The 25,506-nt window shown below is 38.1% G+C and overlaps 1 protein-coding gene across 4 annotated transcripts in view; it reads right to left on the bottom strand.

The window, feature by feature from the left end:
• Positions 1–25,506, bottom strand: part of VCAN (versican) — a 105,457-nt gene that overhangs the window by 44,201 nt on the left and 35,750 nt on the right. For 2 of the 4 annotated variants that reach the window (XM_052700504.1, XM_052700505.1), the window contains exons 6-7: positions 22,528–22,821; positions 7,190–10,366 (exon numbers count right to left, since the gene is read on the bottom strand). In XM_052700504.1, coding sequence (XP_052556464.1) covers positions 7,190–10,366; positions 22,528–22,821 — 3,471 coding nt within the window. The remainder of the gene's footprint in view (positions 1–7,189; positions 10,367–22,527; positions 22,822–25,506) is intronic. The other 2 variants (XM_052700506.1, XM_052700507.1) reach the window with 1 other exon arrangement.

The raw sequence follows: 25,506 nt of genomic DNA, 5'->3' as shown, positions 1-25,506 counted from the left end.
AGATTTCTTACAGAGGGACTAAGCTCAGAAAATTTTGGAACAGATGATCACCTTCCTTAAAAAAATAAAGAATCATATGGTAGATATAGTTTCCATGTAAATGACAGTTCATCTTTTCTGCCAAAGGACTTTTAAAGACTTTCTTCACATGTAAACAAAACTCCTAACAGAATTCTTCTTCCTTTACAGCAGATGAATGAAAAACTACATTGTACCTATGAATAAAATTCCTTCATTTGTCTCATGAATAAACAAAGAGCTATGAGAAAGCTACAAATGTGTAATCCCTATGTCTAGGACGGAGACGTTTCCTTGGAAACAATGCAAAAACAGCAGGGAATGTGTATGCATCCTCTGAGCAGTATTTAATGTGAGGGCAGTGTTCCCTGTATCTATGGAAGTCTATAAAGGAATGTGAAAAAAGAAATCATTGCTCTTTAATAAGACTGCAGGAAGAGCCAGCAATAGTGGCTTAAAAACTTCTTACTAATTCACAGACTTAGTTTATTGTGAAAGCTTCTGAATATCAAGTTTTAGCACAGAGCTGTTATTTTCAAAGTATAAGAGGTTGGGAGCTTGGTTTTTTTAAGTTTATTTGTTGTTAGCACTTTCTCCCATGTCAGGCATCCTTGCTGGTGAATTTTAACTATGATTTATATGTGATAGTGACCAACTTAATGGCACTCCTTAAAACATCCTTCACAGCATCAGTACAACATGAATATTCTAATACAGAAAAATTCTAACTGGCTTAATTAAGTAACAGGTCTATCAGTTAGAATTAAATATGTTGCTTTAACTCCCCATGATACAAGTGTCTTTTGAAGTAAAATGTAACTAATTATAGAACAAAAGAGAAGCTGTGAATGCTATAAAGACATTCCTATTGTCCCCTAAACAATTCTGCTCTCAGTCACCTCACTGTAATTACTATGGTGTAATTACACCAGGAAAGATGATATCAGAATCTGGCCATGTTTGCTGGTGTTTAGCCTGAGTTACTCTAAACAAAATAAAAATTTGGCTATCTGTATTCTACATTTTACAAGATACAGAGAATTCAGTCACTCAGGCTATGAAAATTATTTGAGCAGCTATCTAATACAGACAGACCTGTTTCATTCAGAACGTGTTTCAAAACTACTAGGCATTTTTCTTTCCTAGCTGAACAAACAAACCCAGAGCTCCAAACAAAACACCACTAGGAAAGACTGCATTAATAATTCATCAGCTGAAATAAAACCATGCCCACTGACTGCTGCAAACAGCAGGGAATACGACCAACTCCAGAGCTAGTGAAGGCCAGCAGCCACCATAGTCTTAATATCAGTTGGAAATCAGTTAGTAAGCAGACTAGTCCAGTTTCCATTAAATAAACAGGAGGCTTTGTATTTAATAAGACAGGAAGTTTACTAGTGCTCAGCTTACTAGAGCTCCAACATCCCAACAGAAATGAGCTTAGCTCAACACAGTACCAATAGAACCATGGCCATAGAATACCGTATCGGAAGAGATACACTTAAAAATTAAATGACATTTTGCTCGCCATGATGCTCAGGCACATTTTCAATTCTCTTTCTCTTAAATGCACAACTGATACCAGGAATCACACAGTTGCTAAGAGAGCTAAACAACCTGTGCAGGCAGAGATGTTCTATCCATACATGTTTGAGTGCATTAGCAGGCACTGCATAAAGAAGGAGAATGCTTTATGCAGGACAGCATTTTTTTCTTTACAATAAGCTTTGATTTGAAACAGTTCCTAAGCATAAACAATGTTTCTGTAGCACACATCTATCAATTGCAGGAGGACATAAATGATTTCAGCACATAAACGTCAAGGTTTCTTCTCCCTCAGCAGAACTCTCAAACACAACAATTATTATGTTAATAATTTCTGAAAAGAACACCAAAAGTTGCACGTAGCACACGTGCACCTACTACAAAGAACAGTGTCCAGTTAGGTATTTGCCAGTAGACATAAATAAAGCAACTTAAAAGACAACAGTGTGGGTACAGGTGAAGACAGCTAGAAGAACAGATGCTGCAAGCTCCTAAAATGGCTTGATCACATGTGATCACATTCTACATGGAGAAAGCTGGGAGCCATGTAGTTCTGCTTCTTCACACCATTACCCAACACCATCCCAACAACCCTGAGCAGTAGATCCTGCTCCTTGCAGAATCCCACAGCATTTTCACTCTCTCCTCAGTAATGAGAAAAATGAAGGCTGAAAGGGGACATGGTTATTCTCTATGACTGAACAGAGAAATAAAAGTATCAAGGGATAAGTGTCAAGAAGAAAAAAGACCTATTCAAGCTAAAGACAATGCTGGCAAGAATAAACACGAGTTTGAACTGGCCAAGAAACAATTCAGGCTAGATATTAGAATCAGACTTTAGGAGAGTCATAATGATCTGGGACAGCCTTCCAGAGGGAGCAGGGAAGAACAAAAGGATTAAATGAATTTTAAGATGGACCTGCAAAGACCCTATTCTGCCTCCTTTGTTCAGCTTTACGACTATGACTCATTAACATCTTGCATTCTACAGTACTCCTTTTCTTCCAAATTTCACAATCTTCTTACACTACTAAGAAATAAATATGCATGTCAGGGAATTACATGTTGAAACACAAAGGTTTGTAACCCTCTTTCCATAAAATTCCTCAACTACAGAGCACAAGTTTCTGCAATTTCATTCTGCTCAAAGCTGGAGGGGACAAGAAACCAGACAGAGTTGGTGTGAGTCCCAGGGTCCAATAAGCGCTTTGAAATACACTCGCTAAGTAAAGACTTTTAAATGTCTCCAAAAAATGCAGGTGTGCAAATTACTCCTGATACAGACAGGAGTTATGTTTCCAGTATCACTGTTAAACAACACCCCCACAAGCATTTTTCAGCCCATAAAATCTTTATGAGCTGAAAAGTTCCTTCAGGTTTTTTTTTGTTTTATTCCCAGCTGCTGATACACTACCTTCCAGTAACAGCACCAGCGCTCATAACTGCAACACATATCAGATCTGTGAGGAAATAAAGGATACAAAGGAACAAGACTTCCCTCTTTGCCTTGAAAGAGATGATTCCCTTGTCCTATCCTATGTAACGAAGAAGTGCTCATGTGGTCAACACTGGGATGAGAGCCACTTTGCTGTGTCAGCTTACTGCTTCGTAAAGGAGAATGAAGTTCCAGGCTTTCTCCATCATGAAACATGTGCATGATCCTTCTTATTAGAATAAAAACAAAGGAACGTTTCCCTGAACACAAATATATTTTCCTCACTAATTGGAACATCCAATCCAGACATGGCCACCTACCACAGCCCATCAGAAACACCATGCCTGATATTCCTCTTAAATCTGTGCACCTGCCTCACACGTGCACACATGGAAGTGTGTGTATTGCTTACACATGACATTTTCTCACTGAAAGGTGACATATTCTGATAGAAACAAGTTGTTCAATCCATCCGATGTTGCATTCTTTCCTGTCAGCATTTGAGTGTATTTATCAGAATTTAAGCTAATGAGGATGACCTTCCAACTCCCCTAACTCTGCTTCCATAGTTAATTATCTAAAAGTAACTGAAACTTCCCTTATGAAATTTTTAATGGATTGCAAGCATGCATTTTAAAAGCTAGGAGAAGAACTGTTAAGCTCAGGGATGGCATGAGAAAAGAAGCCTACTAGGAGAAACTGCTCCTGGATGGCTGGTTCAATAAATTCAAAGGCCTATTTTATTTAAAATCAGAAATATCTGACTTACATACAGTACCACTACAAATTATTCTGGTAGAGTATAACAGAACCTGAAATCTTTGTCAATAGATTCAATTGACTTTAACATCATCAATATTAAAAGTCTTTTAAGTGCAGCTTGAGTCTACAATAATAATCAAGAACCATATCCCCCACATTCCATACATCCATAACACATTCCATGCTTCTACAGCACATTCCAGCCGATGACTTCAAAGCACCTCAATGAAGGTGATGCAACTTTAGCAAGGCCTTGAGATCAAGTAGAAAGGCACAAGAAATCCTCCCTCTTTCTCCTCCTCATCACAGAGTGTGGCCATGGAAATGTTCCTCACTTCAATGGGCACAGGAGAGATGCCCATGGCCTCCCTATAGCTAATGGCGTGAGTCCTCTTCGTGGAGTGTGAAATATTTCTCACAAAGACAACATTACCTCCACAGAAATAGTGTTATGACTACACTACAGACGGTAAATGGAACTGCAGAGAGTGCTATTCGGCTGTTAGTATAATAGCATGACTATACTGTAGCCATGTGGCTAGGGAACCAAATGTGATAATGTATTTCCATTGAGTACTGCTTCTGAAGAAAGCTGAATGGCAACGTGGTGAAGAAAGATTAAAAAAAAACTAATCCCAACGATATTTCCAACACTCGTGCACACACAAGAAGGAAAATACTACATTCATTTATACACATTCATATATGCCCTTTATATAGCAGATTTCCCATTACTATTCCACAACAGCTGCTGTTTGAAGGGTTAGGTAAAAAGAAATTGCCATTTCTAAAAATATACTTCTGGATAATGACATTAAAATCATGAGGGCCTTCTCTGATATTCTCCACTGATTATTTTATTTAAGAATGCTAAACTGTATTGCCTTGTAATGAATGCCAAAGCAAAAAAGGAAAAACTCCTGTTTTATGAGTAAGAGATAGTGAAAACTATGTCTTGCTGTCATTTAGCTGAGAACAAAACATCAGAGGCACAATTTACGTAGTTTGAGTATGTCTGCAGATCAATTTTCAGACAAACAATGAAAGAATAAGAAGTTGAACTGTGTCTGTGTGAAGGGCATATGTTAGTAATACTTGCCAAATTCATTCCTCTTTAGCACCTCCTATATACATTTTCTTCAGTACAAAGAAAAGTTTATGGACTGCATAACAATGAAGTGAAACTTGGCTTGGCAGTCTGTTTCAAGCACAGTCTCTCATTTCTGGAGAAAGAAAAGAAAGCCCTAAACCATATCCTCAGACAAAACAAATCTTTGGCAGCTCTGATTTAACTTGTTGCAAGTAGGCATAGGGTGGCTTTCCTCTCTGAATATCTAAATGGAGGAATTATCACTGTCACACATGAAAATAGAAAAATAAAGCTCTTTCTTGACCTTTCACTGAGTACTTGATAAATCCTATTATTATTTAAGCAAAATGAAGATACTACCATACTATTCTAGGATTTTTTTTTTCCTATGCTGATAGACTATATCAGTCCTAAGGGCAGAATTTTAAGGCTGTAAACTTTAATTCAACATATAACCATCAAAAATATGCACATGTATAACTAGAAAAATGTTTGTGAAGAACCAAAAGATAAACCCTGAATAAAGTCTGTTCTGAGGACTACATCACCCCAGTGAGAGAAATCATGGCTGTGCACTGATCTGCTGTTCTTTAGGTAGTCCAGAAATTAGGAACTGGATTAATTCCTACCCACAGCATTCCAAAGAAAGCATAAAGAAGACTATCTGAGGGAGACCGAGAAAAATCCCGAATCATACACTGTAGGCATTATCTGAAAAGACAGGAAGATTCCACACACTGCCAAACCATCCTACTACTTCCCATCTATGTGGAACAAACAGCTGCCTGAAGACATCTACTCAATTGTGCAACAAACTACTGTATAAATCAACAATGGAACAGAGAAAACTATTATTTCACTACTACGCAGTCCTCCTATTACTTGTTAAACAGAATTATCCAAACTTCCTAAGGGATAAAAACATGTAACTTTACTCTAGTCTTGAGAAATTCTGTTCTGACTTACCGCTTTTGTCTCATTCAGTTGAGATTTCCAAGACACTGGCAACAACTATGTCTTCAGTTAAGATAAAGATAATATGTCACAGAAACAAAAGCAGTGCTTAAATTTTAAAATAACTATTGTTTTCTGAAATAGGTTCAGTCACTGCTGATATGACTTGTGTAGTTTTATGTCTAGTAAATATAAAGTACAGTAACAAGCACAAAGTAAATAAACATACAAAGTCCACTGGGAAAGTCAAATAACAATACAGCACATCTCAAGGGTTCTACTTCTGCCTCTTGATTTTTAAACATAATTCTACCAACCATAAACTGAATAAAACCAGTCTACCAGACTTCCATAAATTATAATTTCTGCTGGATACATTATTCAAAATAAGGAGATTATGGCAAAGAACCAATGACAAAAGTTTCTTGCATAATCATTCAAAAGCATCACGTACAGTTAAGCTATAAAAAGCATAGAATGAATTTTTACTGTTTCTGTTGAAAAAAAAAAACAAAAAACAAAACAGAATGCAATACCGAACATACTAGATATTTGAGCTCTTTCCTTTTTATCAATGTTCAACACCTAATTTTTAAAAATAAGGTTTTACCAAGGCTTCTTAAGTAACGTTCATTTTACATGCTTCTTCAACTTTTGAATTATGGAGACATATTCTTAATAAAATTAAACAGTTCATTGTTACTTCAGAAGTTTCTGTTCTGGATACCCATGGAATTGAAGCTGCATACACATGTACAATGTCATCAGCTAAAAAATAGAATGAAACTGCAAAAAATTACATCAACTTACATCTCAGATTCTGTAAAACTGGTAGAAAAAATCTAAGAAAACTTCAGAAACCTTTCTCTAACATCACAGGAGATCCATCTTAGGACACAGCAGGATGCATTAGCCTTTTTTAGCTGACTACATGTACATGGCATTGTTAATTGCTACGGACTAATGGAATGTTAAAATAATCTAGTGCTTTGTTTAGGACTAGTAACGCATGGAATGGAAGCTGTGAAATTAAAATGCTTGTTCCACAGATAGCTGAAGTTAAATCAGTGACGTGACAACATTAAGTAAGAAAACTGGAATATAACCACCATTAGTCTTAATAGGAAGTGTAACAGTTCAATATTATTCTTACATAGAAATTAACCTCACCTGAAGCCATATATATAACACTTTTCCAATCATTTTGAATTGATAGAAAAATAGACCTACCAACACTTAGCAAATTGTTGTCTAGATAAAACTTGTGCTTTGCATGCTTCAGTGATCCAAGTAGCACTTCCTGTATATTCTAGAAGTGTCACACCAGCCTGTTATGATACACTGTCCATCACGATGGATTGCAGGTCTAAAAGGCAAAATCTTACCTGTATCATTGCCTGTGATTTGAATAACATACAATCTTATGTCAGTTCCACTATCAGGCTGTGAAGTAGGAGTAATCTCTTGTGGTTGCAAGGCCTCTGTGGCCTCCATCACTGTGGGTGGGGCAGTAGGACGTGAAACTGCAGTAGAAGTTGATGATGTGAAATATTCCTTATCAATTTCTGGTTCTACCATCTTTCCTGTCAGATCATCTTCAGCAGTGGCTTTACTTGCAGAAATAGATTCATCAATTACTATGACGTCACTGCTTGTTACCTCCTCATCTTCCTCAGGAATAATACGTGGCGTCTTGAGAGAAACAAAAGGTTTGGATGCTGAGGTAGGCTGAATTTTCTCTACAGCACTAACAGATGATGTATCTACATCACTGAGCACAGTTGTTTTAACTGTTGCCTTAGATGAAAATGGAACTGTTCTGACTTCTTCCAGCTCTTCTGATATTCCTGAACCTTCTGGAGTTTGACTTGGAGAAGCTTCCAAAGTCAGAAAACTAATGCTTCCTGCAGTAGAAGGACTACTCAGCATCTTATGGGGGGGCAACACAGAACTCCAGCTCCCTATATTTCTGTCTTCTTCCCTTGTGGTGGTTCCTTTGCTTTCATACACTTTTGCCTGTGTACCAAAAGTTACAGGCATCGCTTCTGTAATCTTCTCTTCTTGCTCAGTAGCAGTCTCAGCCTTGGGAGTCACTGTGAGATGCGAAGACCTTGTGCTAGTTACAACAGGCCCTGAAACTTGTCCATATTCTGTAAGCATTAATGCAGGCACTGATAATTCTGTTGCTGGATACATCTCATCATAGGCTGAACCTGTCTCATCATGTTTTTCCAGAGTGGTTGTTAGAGATGATTCAAATCTTGCTGTCGTCGTTTGTTCACGCATTTGGACAGATGTCACAAACAAGGTAGACCCTGTGGCAGTACCTAGTTCCCTATCTTGATCTTTTGTGGAGAGCTCCTTTGGAAAAACTTCACTAGCTTTTGCACTTGTTACTATTGCTTCAGTATGAATGATATTGTCAAAAGAAGTCTGATCAGTAACTCCAATGTTCTCACTACCTACAGTGACTGGAACTAGTGAAATATCATGTTCTCTCTGTGGAAATGTATTCTCTATCTCAGTTAAATTTGTAAACTTAAGGGGTTCCTTTGTTACTCCTAAGCCAACAGATGTTTCTCCTCCACTTTCCTGAAGTGTTGCCACTGACTTCTCCACAGTGGATGTCACACTGGTTGTCTGGCCTTCTTCTGTCACTGTGTGTTTTGAGATCTCCATCCCTGTAGAGACTTCATCTTCAGCAGAGGTTGCTGGTGATTTCTCAGTAGCCTTTCTTTGTTCACCTTCTGGGGTAGAAAGAGTCATTTTCATAACATGTCCTGATGTTTCATCTGCTTCATGATCAGTCACCTCCAGGACAGTGGGCACAGCAGTTGGTAACACAGTACCACTAGAGGAGCTAAACGATTTAAATGTTCCACTACTTTCATCCACTGATATTTTGGATACAGTAAACTTTTCCAAATCTAAAGAGTTGCTTGTTTGCAAGACATCTGTAGTACCTTCACTCAAATCAAAATCAGCTGATACAGCTTCTTCATCACTTTTTGTTTCTGCTGTCTCCATGCTTGTGTTGGTTTCATCCGTTACTGATGAAACTGAAGCTCTCAGATGCTTTGTATATTCTATAATTTGCTCTGGAGATGATGTAGGCTCCATTCCAGAGATACCATCTTCAGAGTCTAGCTCAATTCTCTTAGTATGAGATATTTCTTCTGTTATATAGCCCTGATCCTTATCTGTCTGTAGCCACATGCCAGAAACTGGAGGAGTGTGTGTGAACTTCTCACTTATGAAACGTCCCTCAGATCTTGCACTAACAGAAGCAGGAAAAACAGTTGTGACATAAAGGACTTTATCATCTATTGTCTTCACTTCTGGCTCCTTTGTTTTTTCCTGCTTTTCTAAAATAGCTGATCCTTCTGTTTGCTGAGATGAGTGAAGAACAGACGTGATGCCTTCTTCAAACTTTTGTGGGGCAATGGTACCTTCTGTGAGAACAGATCCTGTTTCATTGGCAGTGAATACAGAAAAGGATACAGGTATTCCAGATGACGTAGTGTGATGCACATCTTTTAAATCCTCTCTGCTTCCCTCAGCTGATGCCTCATTATCAAACACAGTTGCAGACGAACTAAATTTAATGAATGGAGTTGACTCATCTGCTGTAGAAGATTGTCCAGTGGTTACCGCAAGCTCATCTATGAGTGTCTCTGATACAGCAGGCACATCAGATTCTGCGATGCTAACCAGAGCCACGCCAGAAATTCTATCAGGCATAATGGTGTACATGCTCTCTCTTCCCTCCCCCTCTGTAGTAAGATCATACTGATCAGTGAATAAAGCCTTAGGGATTACAACAGTTGTAAGTTTCTTGTCAGATTTTGCTTCCATTGATTTTTTTGTGGGTTCTTTTGTTGAGTGAGAACCAAGATACAGATTTTCTTTTGTTAGTGAAACTGAAGTCCCTGTCCTGGGTAACTCTCTCTGAGAAGCTGGTACCAAGCTATCTGTAGCTGTCATCAGAGGACCCACTTCTATTTGTTCAGTCTGATTATCAGCATCATGTTTTTGTGTATCTCCTGTTTCAATATCTTCCCACGAACCAGTGGAACTCTTAGCTACAGCTGTGCTATCCTGAAAAACTACAGAGGTCAAGAAAGCGTCCTCAGTGCTTTCAGACCTACCTTGTTCCTCGGACAATTCTGCTTCAGAGTAAGTGTGCTCCACTTCCAAAGCTGCAGATGTGCTCTCTGTTAACCTAGGTGAAACATCATATTCAGTCCTTCCCAGCGTATCATAAGGGCTTATTTCACCATCTGTGACAGTCTGAGGTAAAAGGGTGGTTAACTTAATGTTCTCCATAAGCACCTCCATTTCCCTTTTCTCCTCAGCCACTTCAGTAGTCATTTTTGTATCTTCATTCTCTAGGGTTGCTTCCTCCCAAGCAGGGACCTTTGTTTTGGTGACAGCCACTTCAGTAACCGAACTCTCAAAAACAGAAGGTTTAAGAGTAACTTTAGCAGTTGATAGTTTCACACTGTCAGTTTTCAGAGTTGTAACCAGCTTAACAGTTGTAGGCTCTGATACAATTTTTTTACCTTTAAAAAAAAAAAAAAAAAGAGAGAGAGAGAATAAAGAAAAGTTAAGGAATCATTCAGTAAGATTACCAACATTTTCAATTAGTTCACATATTCCTAGAAGAAATTACATGTTACATTGAGAAATATGTATAGAGGCAAATAAGCTTTCAACAAGTGTTGAGCATACAACTGAGCTTTGAGTGACATAAATATCATATTATTTAAGTTGCATGTAACTTAATGTCAAATGAAATGAGAACAGGAGCAGTATTCTTTGTAGCTGTTATTTATATAATTATCTCTGAGAGTCCTAATACTATACAAGTATCCATTTGACAGCTAAGTACTGATCAGGACATATAAAAGTTTATTCCACAATGGCATAAATGAGTAGTACTGCAAATCCGTGGGTTTTCTTCAAAGCTTACTATAGCATACAACTCAAATGCATAAGGAGACTGAAACAGCACTTCAGTTTATTTTCAGCACATAATTACTGACTGCAAAAAGGAATCCTCACAGGAGAGCACGCTTGAGAAACAGGAACAAACATACCATCAGAAAATTCTGTATTAAAATGCAAGAATTGCTGCACTGCTTTAAATTACATTGAGAGAAATTCTGATTACGGGGAAAGGTGAGAACAGTAAACCATAAGTCCATAAACTTATTGCTATGATGATGATCTCTGGAGAACACTTCAAAGATATAACTGAACTTCCTTCACAAACAGAAGTGCTTCCATGAGAGTGCTGAACTCTCAGAATTCTCATGAAAAAGCAGAGCGATGAACCTCCTAAATGATGTGAGCAGTAAAGGGTAGCTATGCTGGATAGCTAAGTAGGCACAAATGCATTTTTACCCTCACAATGACTTTGGTCATTCCAATGAACCAAAGTGTGATGGTTTAGACGATCCTGGTGCCATTTCTCTGTCCAATCCTGCCACAGATTGCTATCCCACCAGACCAGGAAATGAATCATTCCACTCCAAATTTTGGTAATGGTATTTAAACTCTTGAAAAAGGTGGAAGGCAAGAAGGCAAGATTTACTCAGGAAAAGTCCTAGGTAGATATGTCCCCCTTCTGCCAGTTCTTCTAGGTCAGCAATCTTCAGAAGAGCAACAGGAATAGAGAGGTGGGGGGTGTGGAAGTCATAAATCATGTTCATTTCCAAGTGACTAAGAGTCAGAAAACTTGGATGGACACCAGCTAAGAGCAAAGCATTACACCAAGCACAAGGAGGATGCATTAAATAGATTGCATATATGAGAACTAGTAACTTACCACAGTCAGTTATTATTAGACATTTGGTGTCTAAGAAAATACTGCTAAACATCTATTTGAGCAAAGAAAAAAAAAATCTATTCCTCCAACACACAAATATCAAATCAGATTCAATATTTTGTGACTCCAGCCTGAAACCAGAGGGTTCTTTTTACTACTTTGAGATAGTAAAAGAGACCAGGAAACTCTAGCTATTGTAAGGAATGAATACCAGTTACTTATTGGGAGAAAAGTGCATTCTGAAACCGGATTATTATTGCCTGGCCCAGAGATGAAGATGTTCCAGATAATGACCTGGGACTTCAGTAACACTGGAAAAATTAAAGGAGTTAAGAGTATGCAGAAATAGCGGAATGTAAACAAGGAAAAAATATTTAGGAAGGCTCAACTGTAGCCATATATATTTGTATAGTGACAGTTTATTCTCAAGCAAACCCAGTATGTATGCACAGTTCAGTTACTTTCACACCACTATGCCTAAATGGGTGAGCCTTTGATACTGAACATGTGGATTTTGCCTTTGCAAGTGAAGGTCATGCAAATGTTTGTTTAGTTTCACACACAAAACTTTGAGAATGTCACCTTTGTAAAAAAGCTATTTGAACTACCTTGAAGGAGACAGAAGCTGCTAGCCAGATGCTGGCTGCTTAGAATATGTAGGTGGATTTACAGAGCAGTGGAATGAGGAAATAGAAATTATATTTCAGCTTTCTTGAAGAAGTGAAAGTGAAAAAGAAATTATGAGGGTAAAAATGCAGGATATTGCTGTGTTTAAAATGATGTTCTTTGCCAGCAGAAAAAGGAATAGATTTAGTTTCTACCATATATCTGATCTTTTGTGTACATGTGTGTGTTGCTTTATAAGGAAGATTTAGCCACTTATACACATTTTTTGTAGGCCAAAGTTGAGCACTTGAACAAGCAGGAGCAAAACTCTTGAAAGCTTACTAAGCAAAGCACAGCCTTAATAACAGTGACTTTTGAGTTCTGGGGTCCTATGACCTGAAGAGGATACTCATTATTTGTTTCAGTACCTATGATCTTTGAATATGAGATGCTGCTCCCAAAATCAACAACTTAAAAAGTACTATGCTTTTCATCACTGAGTGTGCAGGGTGGTCTGAGGCATGGAGTTTCTTTTCCTAAGCAGGGAGTGAAAAGTAAATTAGAACAGCTCTGCTGAGTGGCAGCAGTTAATTGCTGCGCTGACACCAAAGAACCACAGATCTGTCACACACCTCCTCTGAACAGCAAAGCAGGAAGCACAAAACATATTGCCATATTATCCCTTTCAAGCACAAGATGCATTTCCTTAATGAAAACTGAATTTGTTTTGCAGCAAATATCATCAATTGAGTGCCCAATTATTCTCCCTGAAGAGACAATTAAGAGCACTCTTGGAAAGAATATTGGTACCTAATACTCTTTTACAAAGCTAGATAAAAATGAGGGTGCAAAAGTTGGTTTTATAGGCAGTGAAGTGAAAAGTAACTTAATTCTCCTGTGGCTGGGAAATATAAGTAACTTCCTGATCTCCTGGAAGTGTTTGCAAGTGCCAAAAGATCAGATTCATGCCCAAAATGCAGTTACTTTTTGTTTCCTATAATTATCTGCTTATCAGCGATAAAATCAGTACACTGGCAGTAAATCTGGCCAAATAGTAAGTGTATTTGATTTAGCAAATGTGAATTCATATACTGGTATAAGTAATATATATATAATTTTAATAATTAATCAATGAACAGACTAACTTTCTCTTTTCCAAGACATGCAATTGCCAACATACATAGAGCATAGGTTCAAATAAACTTTAGGGCCTCCAAAACTGTTTCATCATAAATGTGATAAATGTGATATATAAGGCTTTCCATACACATTATTCAGGTTCACAGACTTTTTTGAGTTTGTGTTTTGAGTTTCTTGGAGAAATCTATCAGTGTTCTTTTTTTTTTTTTTTTTTTTTTCCTTCTGTGAGAAAAGAGAAAACCAAAGAGAGGATTGCCTTTTTAGTAGAATGAACATCAGTTTGAACTCTTCACCCAGATGTTTTGTATTACTGTACTTCTTGCAACACGCATGCAGTATGCTATCTCCTCTGTTCTTCTTATGCAAGACATGAGGCAGATTTTCCTAATAATATTCATGAACATGCTAGCAACAAGAAAGCAAATTATCTCACCAGCAGCTGTTCATATCAAAGACTATCTTTCAGGTTTTTAATCAATTCTTTTTATATTGAACAGTCTGAATTAAGTTGATTTTGGATGGAGTATATGGTTTCATAAAGATACTGCACATTTTCATTCTCTGTTTATTTATTTTATGTTTTCACTATACAGCACTTTCTTCCTCTTCTCTCCCACTAATGTTTAAAGAAGGATTTAAAATAATGGAGTAATATTAAAACTTAATATTTTTTCAAGGAAATCACAATGCACTACTTTATACATGGTTTAACTTTGCAATTACCAAGAAAGGATTTTAATATGTTCTATTCTATTTAATAATACTTTCAGGATATCTAGGTGTACTTCTTGGAGGAGAAAATGCTTTCGTAAAAGATTACATAAATTATCTACATTATGACTTTTATATATACATTTTCAGCATAATCAGTTCCACAAAACTTTAACCATGTGTCTAAAATGAGCCACTGATGCAGTCTCTTTGCACTTGGAAATATTGTTTCTGTGCTTACATTTAGGTATGTATGTAAGAACCTGGATGAACATAGACCCTATAGATAAAAAAGAGATTTCTTCAAGTTATTGTCAGCACCTAGGACAATTAAAAAATATATAAATACATAAAAAGTTTTAAGTCACACTAAAACCTGGAAATGCTGAATTCTTTCTATGAATCACAGAAGCCAAAAGAAATTTTCCCAGAATAACACTGATGTTGAAAAGATCCAAATTAATGGTTTTTAATGGACATCTTCCATTCATTTTGAGTATGCCTACACCAGCAGTTTGCTGTGTTTCATGTATACATACTGTGATAACTGCTGCTTCATTAAGTTTGCTCTTAGTGTCTGTTCCTTCCCTGCCACCTGCCCGAGCACCAGCACAGTTCTGAATGCTCCCCTGCAAGATGCCCCATCTGGAGTTTAAACAATAGGCAGAACCTCACTGCCTGGAGTCTAAGAATAGTCTAAGTCAAGTCTAAGAATCAGATCAGAACAGAAAAAAAAAAAAAACTGGAACTTTGGGCTGCAGACAGAGCCAAAGATTTGTCAGTAGAACAGCAACTAGGTACCCCTTCACTACCTGTGAGATGTGCGATATCATATGGAGGCCTCAACATCTGATGTTACAGCTATACAGTTTCCCTATTACTCTAGGAATATACTCCCAGTTACCTACATTGTGTTTTGATATCAGAACACAGCCAAATGTAATAAGAAAAATAATGAAAAATCTAAATGCAGTGTCATTTTTCACTTAAAAAATACATGCAAAATCAGAGAAACTAAGTGGGATTCTTAAAAGTAATAATTCAAATCAATAACTAGTTGGCAGTCTACTTTATTTGAAAGAAAAAACTTGAGAAAGAAAGGTTATGCATCCTCCTGACATTGGCAGCTAAGGCTGCTTCCCTCCAGCTAACAACGCAGCATGGGCAGCAGCACCATGAGCTCTATAAACATAGATGCTGTTCTGTAATATATTTACTGCTCTGTAATATCTGGTCAGGCAGCTAAGGGGGGAAGGATGTTATCCCTAGTTTCCCCAGATGTAAATGTGGTTCTGTGAACAAATTTTAACTTGCCTGCCCACAGAAAGAACAATAGCAAAAAGTACTTCTCTTTCCATGTTATTTATAATTAAACTGCCAAAGGATACAAAATTTAGGTAAGCCTCTTTACTCAGCTCTTCCTAACAAAGTCCACATTCCAGCACTAAATAAAAAAAAAAACAACCTTTGTTTTCTGGCTGCAAAAATAAATGATGGAAGAATAAAGAAAGCCAAGATTGTCACTTCAGTCAGGAACTGGTACAAAAAAATGTCAGTGCTTTGTTCTTGCCACCCACTGTGAAAGGAGACAAATTACCTGTATGTTCCGTGGGTGGTATGCAGCTCCCAAAGCAATGAGCACAGGCAATAAAGAGTAAAAAGGATTTGTCCTCCTTGTACTTAAATACCCAAAGGGACAGACCCTCTACCTTTTTTATCCAAGAGGATGAAAAGAAAATGCCTCCCATTGCGTCCCCTTTCCTTTCCTGTTCACTGTTTGTGCTCAGGGGTGTGCTTCAGCAACCCACCTGTGGACCTCTCAGAGAAATGCATATTTGCATTCTTTGGCAAAAGAAGTGCATGCACCTGAAGCTGTACCTCCAGAGACACCAAAAGGCTGTAGCTGGATTACAGGACTTAGTCCAGGGTAAATCAAATCCTGTCTTTATACTTCACATGATATTTAAAAGGCTAAATTGCACCCAGCCACCACCTCCTCCTCCTTCTACAGGTATCAGGGAGGTGTGTGACACAGAGAATTCCTTGCCTATTTTTGGTGTGCTCTGAATTCTTTTGCAAAATCCCTTCACTCTGTAAGTATGGCAGGCTGACATAAGAAACACTAGAAGTTGTCCTTGTGCACAGCCTTCCTTCACAGCCTTCATGACATTCACTCACAGACCCTGCAGGGAGCCTGGGAATTTAGACATTTCTGGACAGCTCTGTTGCTTTGTAGGTCTGGCTAAACAGCATACTTGGAAGAGGCATAGAAATCCGCCATCTGAGCAAAATAATGAAAGCCAGAGAACTGTTTTGTTGCAATAAGGCCTCGACTCCACAAAGGGAAAAGGAGCATGAGCACAGCCCACGTTGTTGCACATACCAGCCAGCACCATCACCTACAAACATTTGCTTGCTCAAAGTTATTTTGCCCATGCTGACACTTAAACTGAGCTGTGAAGAGGTGGAGGACGCTGGCTTTGACAAAATCTGTATTCTACTGTGTTTCTCTAAAGATAAACAGTTTTTTTAAATTTAATCCATGTTTACATTGTTGTGTGCTGAGTACCACTATCGCTGAGTCTACAACCTTCTGCAGCCATTCTCAAGCTGACCAAAAACCCACAGATCTCCCTCCATGCTGCCCCTGACATGAGGCTAGAAATAATCTCTCATCCATAAAATAGGTGGGACATACAGTCATTGATGGTTGCTGTGGAAAAGAATAAGACTGCTTAGTTATTTAATGTTTTCAAAACCAAGGAACACACAGCAAACAGATAGTCAACAGTGTTTCTGCCAGCTTTTGAGTTATGCCTAAAAATGTTATCCTTTTTGCTGTCAGACAAGCTAACAGTTCATGCTCCTGGGCAGCAGTTTGCAGTCATGATGGCTAATGCTGGAGGACATTTTTTTCTTTCTAATTTTTTCTCACTTCTATAGAAAACATTGCTATCAAGTTACCAAAACCCGCATCCTAATGAAACACACCAAATAAAATAATAAGAAACAGAGGGTTCAGATTGGAAAGGCTTTGGGGCTGACAGGACAGAAATCTGCATAGAGACAAGTATTTTCCCTTTGGGTCTTACAAAGATAAGTTCCCGCTGCATATTATGAAGACTGTAGCTTCCTGTATTTCTTTGTAAAAAATGCACTGATTTTGAACTTCAGATGAAGCAGCAAATGAGCAAAACCCATTCATCCCAGAAAATCAGCAAGACCCAAGAAGTAGATAACTTGAAATGACTCCTGATGCAGCTCTTCTGAAAGAAAAAAAAAAGAAAGAAAAAAAAAAACCAAACACAGACCCTGTTCATGGGTGACTATGCAAGGAAATGCTTCCTCTGATGCAGAATTTCCCAATTCCCAGCTAAAAGGAAATCATAAAGCCAAACCAAAGAGTGTAATGAAAGAGAATCAGTGAAGGTGCATGAAATAAAAAGTCAAAATGAAAAAGCAAATATGAAACAAAATGGTCAATCCAGAGCAGAATTATTCCAAAATGTCGAACAGATGTTTTGAGGCAAACAAAAAACTGTTTTACTGAGAAGTTCACAAAAACCATACAGCTCTATGAAAGTATTCAGCTTTAATAAACCAGCATTTCTCAGTAAAACGTGCATTCATTCTTCAAAGCTTCATTGACCTCTGTGTGTATCTATTTCAGTTTTGCTACTGATATGCACATCAAAAACTGCACAGATATTGCTTAGTGCATTTCTGGAGCACAATTTATTCTACAGATAATGCAGTATAAAATGCCTAATCCAAAGTCTGTTGAAGTCTGTGCAAGGTTCCCACACACTCCACCGAATTAAGCATGAAGAGACAGAGGCTGGGGTGAGAATGGGGTTAAATAAATACCCTATAGCTCCATGCAACAATGAAATATTAAACAGGTATCCAATTAAAAATGAAGGAATTTTTTGCTGAAGCAATGTTTTATTCTCTTATCAGTTGTTCTACAGCTGTTCTACCATTAATTCTTGCGTGGATTTTTTTTAATGGGTTGTTTTTTTTTGTTGTTTGTTTGTTTTGAACCGTGACTAGAAGTCCTATAGTTTAACACCTGAAAAACTTCCCTTGAAGATGGTCTCCAGGGAGCTTCAAGTACTTAATTTAATCTGAAACTTTTTAAGCTTTATCAGATACATGATTTGGCACCTCTTAGAGAAACTGTCATGGTTTTGTGATTTTTGGCTTTCGGTATTCCACACCATAACATCATGTGGGGCACTGGGAGTTTAACTATCAATGCTCAAGTCCTGGGTACCTGCCCTGAAGACAAGAAGAACTACATTCCCCAGGGGACCTTGCGGTCAGGGAGAGGAGGTTTAACTCCTGGCAGGGTCACCTGATTGCTCTTTCTCACCTGCCCTTCATCGTGGGCACTGCTCCCATCTCTGCTGCTGCTCAGCCGGATTGCGCATCTCACCCCAGCGTTGTGGTGAGGCCTATCCACCCTTTCAGACATTCTCTCTCTCATTATATTTGATTTATTAGCTTCAATTCTGATTATATTGTATTATAGTGTGTTATCTTGCATTCCGATAACATATTAGTAAATTAGTTTGTTTCTCCTCAGATCGGTGCTGCTGTTTTAATTATTTTGGGGTCTCCTGTTTCCTTTTTTTCCAGAGGTGCGGATCTGCGGATCCCTCCTCCCCACTTGTCACAGAACTGGGCAGAACCATCCCGTAAACTGTTGATAGAAACAAACAAACAAACAAACAAAAAAACCCTAAGATGTCTGGCAATACTCAAAGGATGAGCTGAAACACATGGATAATGTTTCAGAAATTCAAAGCCATGTGGTTTCTGTAGAATAAGAAAAGGATTGATCAAAGTGAAGAGGGTTGTTATTTTTTAACAAGATTTTTAGATTTTAAATCATATATTACTAGTCTAGACCATTTCTGTTTACCAGAAGTAAAGACACTTTGCACAACGTAATTATGTAGCCAGAAAAGAGCTGAAGTTCAAAAGTTGAACTTCACTATTAAATATTGTCCAGGTCAGCTGTTTTATTGAAATTAGTGCCTACTGGTTTTAATTTACAGTTGAGTTATGCTTTTTTTTAATACATATTTTGATCATGTGAGTCTGAAAGTTAGATTTTCAATGCATCAGTTAAGGCTTCTTCTAACTCTACTGCAATCTAAAATTAATATATTGTGATATTCCATTTAAATACATTCAATCACAAGTTAGGAGTAAAGACTTTAAGGAGGGCTGAAGAAAGAAGTATCCATTTTCTTAAACTCAAGACTTGTCTTCATAATGATTCAAACAACTGCCTGCTTTGCCACAGACCTATTGCTTTAAAGTACATGTAAATTTGAGAGCTAGACTCTGGTGCTGGGCAGCATTTGCTGCAGTGGTCTTGCTCAGGGTGGAAAGTGTTGCTCAGCATGAGTAGAAGTGCAGGTCTTCAGTCATTGTTGTTGCATTTCAAACAGAATATCTACATGTGGGCACAGTACTCAAGGCTTGATCAATGTGAACCTTGCTGGCAGAGGAAACTGTATGGGGATGCTTTAAAAACCCCAGGTCACTGTATGAACATCTGTGTTGCAGACCTTTGGCACTGGTACTATCTGAACAGGCAACTTGTTCCTTCCTTGTTTGCAGAGGAACTCAGTGTTTTTTCTTGTAGCAGATGTGCATAGCCACTTCCCCATTTTATTCTTTTTCAGCCACAGAAATGTCTTGTAACATCAAATACCTAATGAGCATATTAAGAGCTATGGGCAATCTATTAGAGTTAACTGCAAAGAATCAAGGTTTTAGGGAAGAATGTTTGGTTTCTTGGCACTGCAGGAATCACTGTGTTAGACTTCATATCAAGCTGAAAGCACTCAGAGCATCAGGATAGAGGACTTGATGTGGTATATTGTCATGCTGAAATAGAGCTGACTGGGAAGCTTTAGATGAAACTTCCATATAAAGGATCATTTGAAACAAAGACTTAAATTCACATCTCCTGCTATGCTGCAGAGCCATTTTTAACTTTTTCCCTGTTCCTCTGTCCCCGAAAAGGGATTGGCTCCACCAGCAGAGTGATTCACTACAGCTGCCACTTCAGGAAGCTGTCTGGGATGTGAAAGACCAAACCACTAGATAGTCTCACTAACACATGCACAAATCTTTTATCAAAAGCAATGGAGAATTGCAGATGGTTTCTGAGAAATTCTAAGCACCTTATGAGAGGGAGAGTTTTCAGCAAGTATGAAGGGGAGTACATACAATTCAGCATTATACTTCTTTTTTTTTTCCCTGCACAAATCAAGATATGTTTGGCAAAACCTGAGTCATCTAACTAGCAGTGTTTAATTATGTCTGATGTAATGTTGACTGCAATCAAAATTCCTAGAATTCAAGTTCACTATTTAATAAATTATGGTGGCTTGGTATGGTCTTCTTTATTTTCACATTAAAAGTTCCATACTCATGGACTATAAGCAAATCACTCAGTACTTACTTCAGTTTTTTAGAGGGATTAATGAGTTTTATGTCCACTAGTTAATTTTACCTGCAACTTACAAACAATAAATATGAAGTGGCAGAAGGAGTAACATGACAAAATTATGCCCTGCAGATTAAAACACACTCCTAACATAACTAGTCCTTATTCCTGGTATACAGCTCCTCTGAAGTCCTCCAGGACTACCTTTACATGCAAAGTTTTGCAGTATCTAACTCACAAGCAACAAATAACAATAATAAAAATTTAAAAATGCATGTTCAAGTGTGTGTGAACAATCAGACTGTAACATTACACTAGATCTTGGGATTTGTTTCTCAAGCAGTAAGGTTTGTTCATAAAGGAGCCTTCAGTGCCTTGGTTGGAGAGATTCACATCTTCAACTAGCTCATCACTGACAAAACTGAGGACAGCATAGGTTGCAAATTTCAAGTAATGGTGACTTGCAGTCATAGAAGTGAGCCCCTCCAAACTGTACTTTCTTAGTTAAAGACTAATACAACACAAGCAGTCTTTATTCCTTAGTGCCAAAAGCACTGTCTGTAACCACAGGAACTTCACCAGAGAGGCCTGTAGGGAAATTATTGAGAAGTCTGACCTTCCTGTGTTGGTGAGGAGCCTGTAAGACTCAGGACATTCAGCTGGGAAGACACAAACTCCAACCTCTTATACATGACTGACCTTCTAATAGTATCAGTGTCCTCTTGCATCAGGAACAGTCCTGTGATAGAAGGGATCATAAAGGACAGAAACAAGGTGATAGAATCCTCTGCTAATTGACACAGTTATCTGGTGTGCAGTATTTGAAAGGTCTACATAGTAGCTCAAATGTTTAACGTCATAGGATGGATGGATAAGTTATCTGGAAGTGGAGGGGAGGTGGCGGTGTAAGTAATCATCAGTGAGGATGGAGAGAATTGTCAGAGAGGTGTTCTGAAGGAGGCTGGGCAGATGAGGCCAGGTTCTCCATAGTGGTATGTGAAGCACTGTCAGTTCCAGGAAGGTCAGAGAGACAGGCAGGGATCTAGACCTGCAGTGCACAGGTGAGATAATGGTAAAGGGAAGAGAAGCTCATAGTAGAAGCTGGGGAATCTTTGAGACAAATGGAATCTGTGCAGGGATAGACTGCACCATAATAACAGCAGAGCCAGGCTGCTTGACCAGAAGATGGAAGAGGTTGCAGAGGAACATTTAACCCCAAAGACCAAGGAAAGTTGACAGGCATGAAGGAGATCTGATTTAGATTGATGCAGTTTAAAGATGGATGTGGCAAATACTTGATGTGCTTCAGAAAATATCAGATTAAAAAAAAGCAGCAGTAAGAAAGGCAATTTAGACAATCCACAGTGCCAGCTGAAAAGTACGTGAAACATCACGTGGGTGAGAGCAGAACATAAAACTGCTTTAGAAGCATAAAAAATATGATGGGAGGAAATGTCTAGAATCCAATGACAGCCTCCAGATTACTGGCATTTCCATCGGTAGGGCTAAATGCAATCTGTAAACAGCCTCTCTTACTGCCATCATTCAGAATAGAGCATCAGGTTAGATGATAGTCACTCCCTTAGTCAAAGAAGACATCTTTTTCTGTTCTCATGTTCATTGACATTACATACAAGGAATCAGGGTGCAGTGAGGCACTGAATTACATAGCATTCCACAGTCACAGGTCCCAGGGTGATTGCGGATAGTGTATATCACTGCATAAACAGAACAGTACTTAGCAGGCTGAAATCTTACCTTAAAATTTTGCATCAATGTACCAAGATGTTACTTTAAGACATTTGTCTTAGTTTGGCTTTTCTCTTATTACTTTTTTTAAAGCCATAATGATAAAACATTTTTTAAGGACTCGTGCACTTCAAGAACTGAAACAAAACATATTATAGTGAACAATTTTCAGACATAGAACAGTGAGTGTACTGAAAATTATAACTAAAAAAGCTTACGTTCGTAGCAGTAGGCATCAAACTTGCTATCTGGGTAAGGAAAGCCTGTTTGGTTCTCATAGCGATACAGGGTTCTCACCCCAAGTAAACCTCCGCCACACTGGGGCCTAGCCACAGAGGCAGGGTAGCGAACACTTCCATCCGCCAGCCAGCCGTAGTCACACTGGTCAAAGCCATTCCTCCAGGCAACATACATGTTTCCAACAGAAGCAAGAACACCATCTCTTTTCCGACATAGCTCTTTTGCTTCCTCAAAGGTGAGCTTCTCAGGAACAGAAACATGAACAACTTCATCTACAGGGAGAAAAAGACAAAGATTGAGTATCAAATTCCCTCATTTAGTCAACTTAGCTTCTCTCATCCTGTCCATATCCTGCAAGGTGACTTTCAAATTTTGCTTAGATGCCTTTTACTTACCATTTTGCTCAAAACGAACAAATGAACAACAACAAAAAAAACAGACAGAAAACCTAAATCTCACTTTTCTTATAAGTGAGATATAACTCTCTTATATCTCACTTGTAGGCACTATGAAAAAATGCCTACAAGAAAGCCCGAGCATTCATACTCAAATTATACCTACATCATGGTTGGAGACTGAGTCTCTAGGCAATGGTAACACAAGCCTCAAAGCTCCTCCGTGACCTCCGCTGGAGCAGACTTTCCAACTCAACTTTGCTAATTAAATCCAGCCCAACAGAATTTACTTTCTCAGTATAACAAATCCTTTACATCTGCAAGCCTTTTACCTGACCTTTTTAGTCATCGCTAAAATCTCACTTGGGACACAGACAAAGAGCAAATAATGCTCCTCCCTGCCTGCTCCGCAGCAGCTTCAAATGTCGTATTTACATCAATCTTACTCTTGCCTTGTGGGGAAACACAGATGAGGGAATGCAGCAGACATGTTGTGTGCACAAAGCCCGTTTTGTAAAAAAGCCGAACTAATCTAGATTACCCCTATTATAGTTTTGTTTCCATTAAATAGTAATTTGCACTTACTAGCCTCTCAGTTAGAGACTGAAAACAAACATTATGCCTAATATTTTGCTTCAAAGTTAAATAGCCATTACATAGTTGATTTGTTGCCTTGTTCACCCAAACACTATAAGCAAAATCAAGGCTTTGATCTTTCTGTCCTGGGAACGAAAAAGTAAATTGACTTCTTTCCAGATTTTGCTCAGGCTTCAGAAAGTACTGATCAAACTTAAAATCAACACATTCATCTGCAGAAAATAGTGCAAACTCAAAACATTTGTTACAAGATAGCAATTCTCTCCCATATCCCTTGTAAGCAGACCAGAACACAGCAACCATTGTTGCAGGACAGCACCGCTTATTCACATTGGACATGCAATCTGTCCCACCTCAGCAGCTGTTTCAAGACAACCTAGCAAAAGGCAGACAGACTACATCACCCCAAGCAATTTCATTCACATATTACACTTGCTTCAGGCTTGAAAGGAATGCAAGTGTGAAAGAAGGCAAAATGCCAATATTCTTTTTCCTTCTGGGTAGAAACTCTGGTTTGTTATTACAGCTGTAATATCAATTCCACAGTGTAAGTTTGTTGTAGGGAGTTTTTAAATTAGAAGTAGCAATTGAAGGGCAGAACATGTCTACCAGGAACACTTCATGATAAAGAAAGTGAATAATCATTCACCCTCAGAGGTATCAGAATGCTTCTTCCAGCTCTCCAGACCACATATATAATACAGCTTTTTTATTAAACAGATCTGCAGAAGACAGCTTTTTCTGTATTGTGGAGCAGATCTAGTATCATGGCCAACACAGAATGAGGGCTGCAGTTATCCCACAGTCCCAGATGGGGACGTCATTAAACACCTCCCTAGTACAGCTCCCTCTTCTCTGAGGAATATATGCTCACATAGCAGCCATTATACACACAGAATTTATGTAGGTTGCTCAGTAGGTTGCAAAGAAATACCCAAGAGGCTCAGGAAGATTTTTACATAGATATTTGCCTGAATTTGTCTGTATATGCAATATTGATAATACTGCAATTTTAATAGGAGAGTGACATGTCTGTACTTAATCAATTCTACCGACTCAACACCAACTCATTTGGTTCATCTCTTGAAGCTGGCTATACCCACACAGACACAATCTTTGTCAAAAGGTATCTTACCAGAAAAAAATTCAATGATTAAAAAATCCCACATATTTAAGAAAAAATGCAGTCTAACTAGAACAGTTCAGCAAGCAAGTAAAAGTCAAGCTTTTCTTTCCCACCTATTTGGCATATTAAAAATAAAATCTGAAGATAAATTCACAAAGAATGTAAAAAGGTACCAGAACAATCAATAAAATGCTTTTATTTTCCCTTTAATCACATATCATTCATGTATTTCAAGAATACTGCTGACAAAAAAAAAAAAAAAAGTAAATACATGCTAAAACTTAGCAGCTTGCAATAGCTTTAAAAAGTGATTTGCTCTGATTCCAGAATTCTTGTTTTAAAAACAATCCACTGAATCCACTGTTTAAAAACAACTCCACAATTTGGCTGTCCAGACTGAAGATAAATTTAAGTTCTATGTGTTTGTTTGAGAGTACACTTGATGTGTGTGATAATTGCTGGGACAAAATGTTAAAAAAAAAAAAAAAAAAAAAGCGAAGTTTTAATAAAGGCCTTGCTATAGAAGTTCAAACATTCTTAAAAGCTGTCCTACAATCTTATTTGAAAACCACATTGGAAAAGAAAAAAAGGAAAGGTTTGTCTTCTGTCAAGCAATTGAAAAGAAAGCAGTGTTCAATATATTTCATCAGCGGGATAGAATCAGTTTAGTTTACAGCAGCCCAAGAACAGAAGATGCACAATCCCTCCTGCACATCCCACCCGCAGCACGCTGTGGTCATGTAAGATGCACGTACAGAATTCTTTGCACTTCAGGGATCTGCTAACCCATAGAGCACAGAAACAATTAATCAGTACCCACTGTTTGTGTGCACTGAGTG

Source organism: Tympanuchus pallidicinctus, unplaced genomic scaffold, assembly GCF_026119805.1.
Source record: "Tympanuchus pallidicinctus isolate F22 unplaced genomic scaffold, pur_lepc_1.0 scaffold4, whole genome shotgun sequence".
Lineage (NCBI taxonomy): Eukaryota > Metazoa > Chordata > Aves > Galliformes > Phasianidae > Tympanuchus > Tympanuchus pallidicinctus.
Note: the sequence above shows the minus strand (reverse complement) of the source record. Positions and strands in the feature narration are given on the sequence as shown.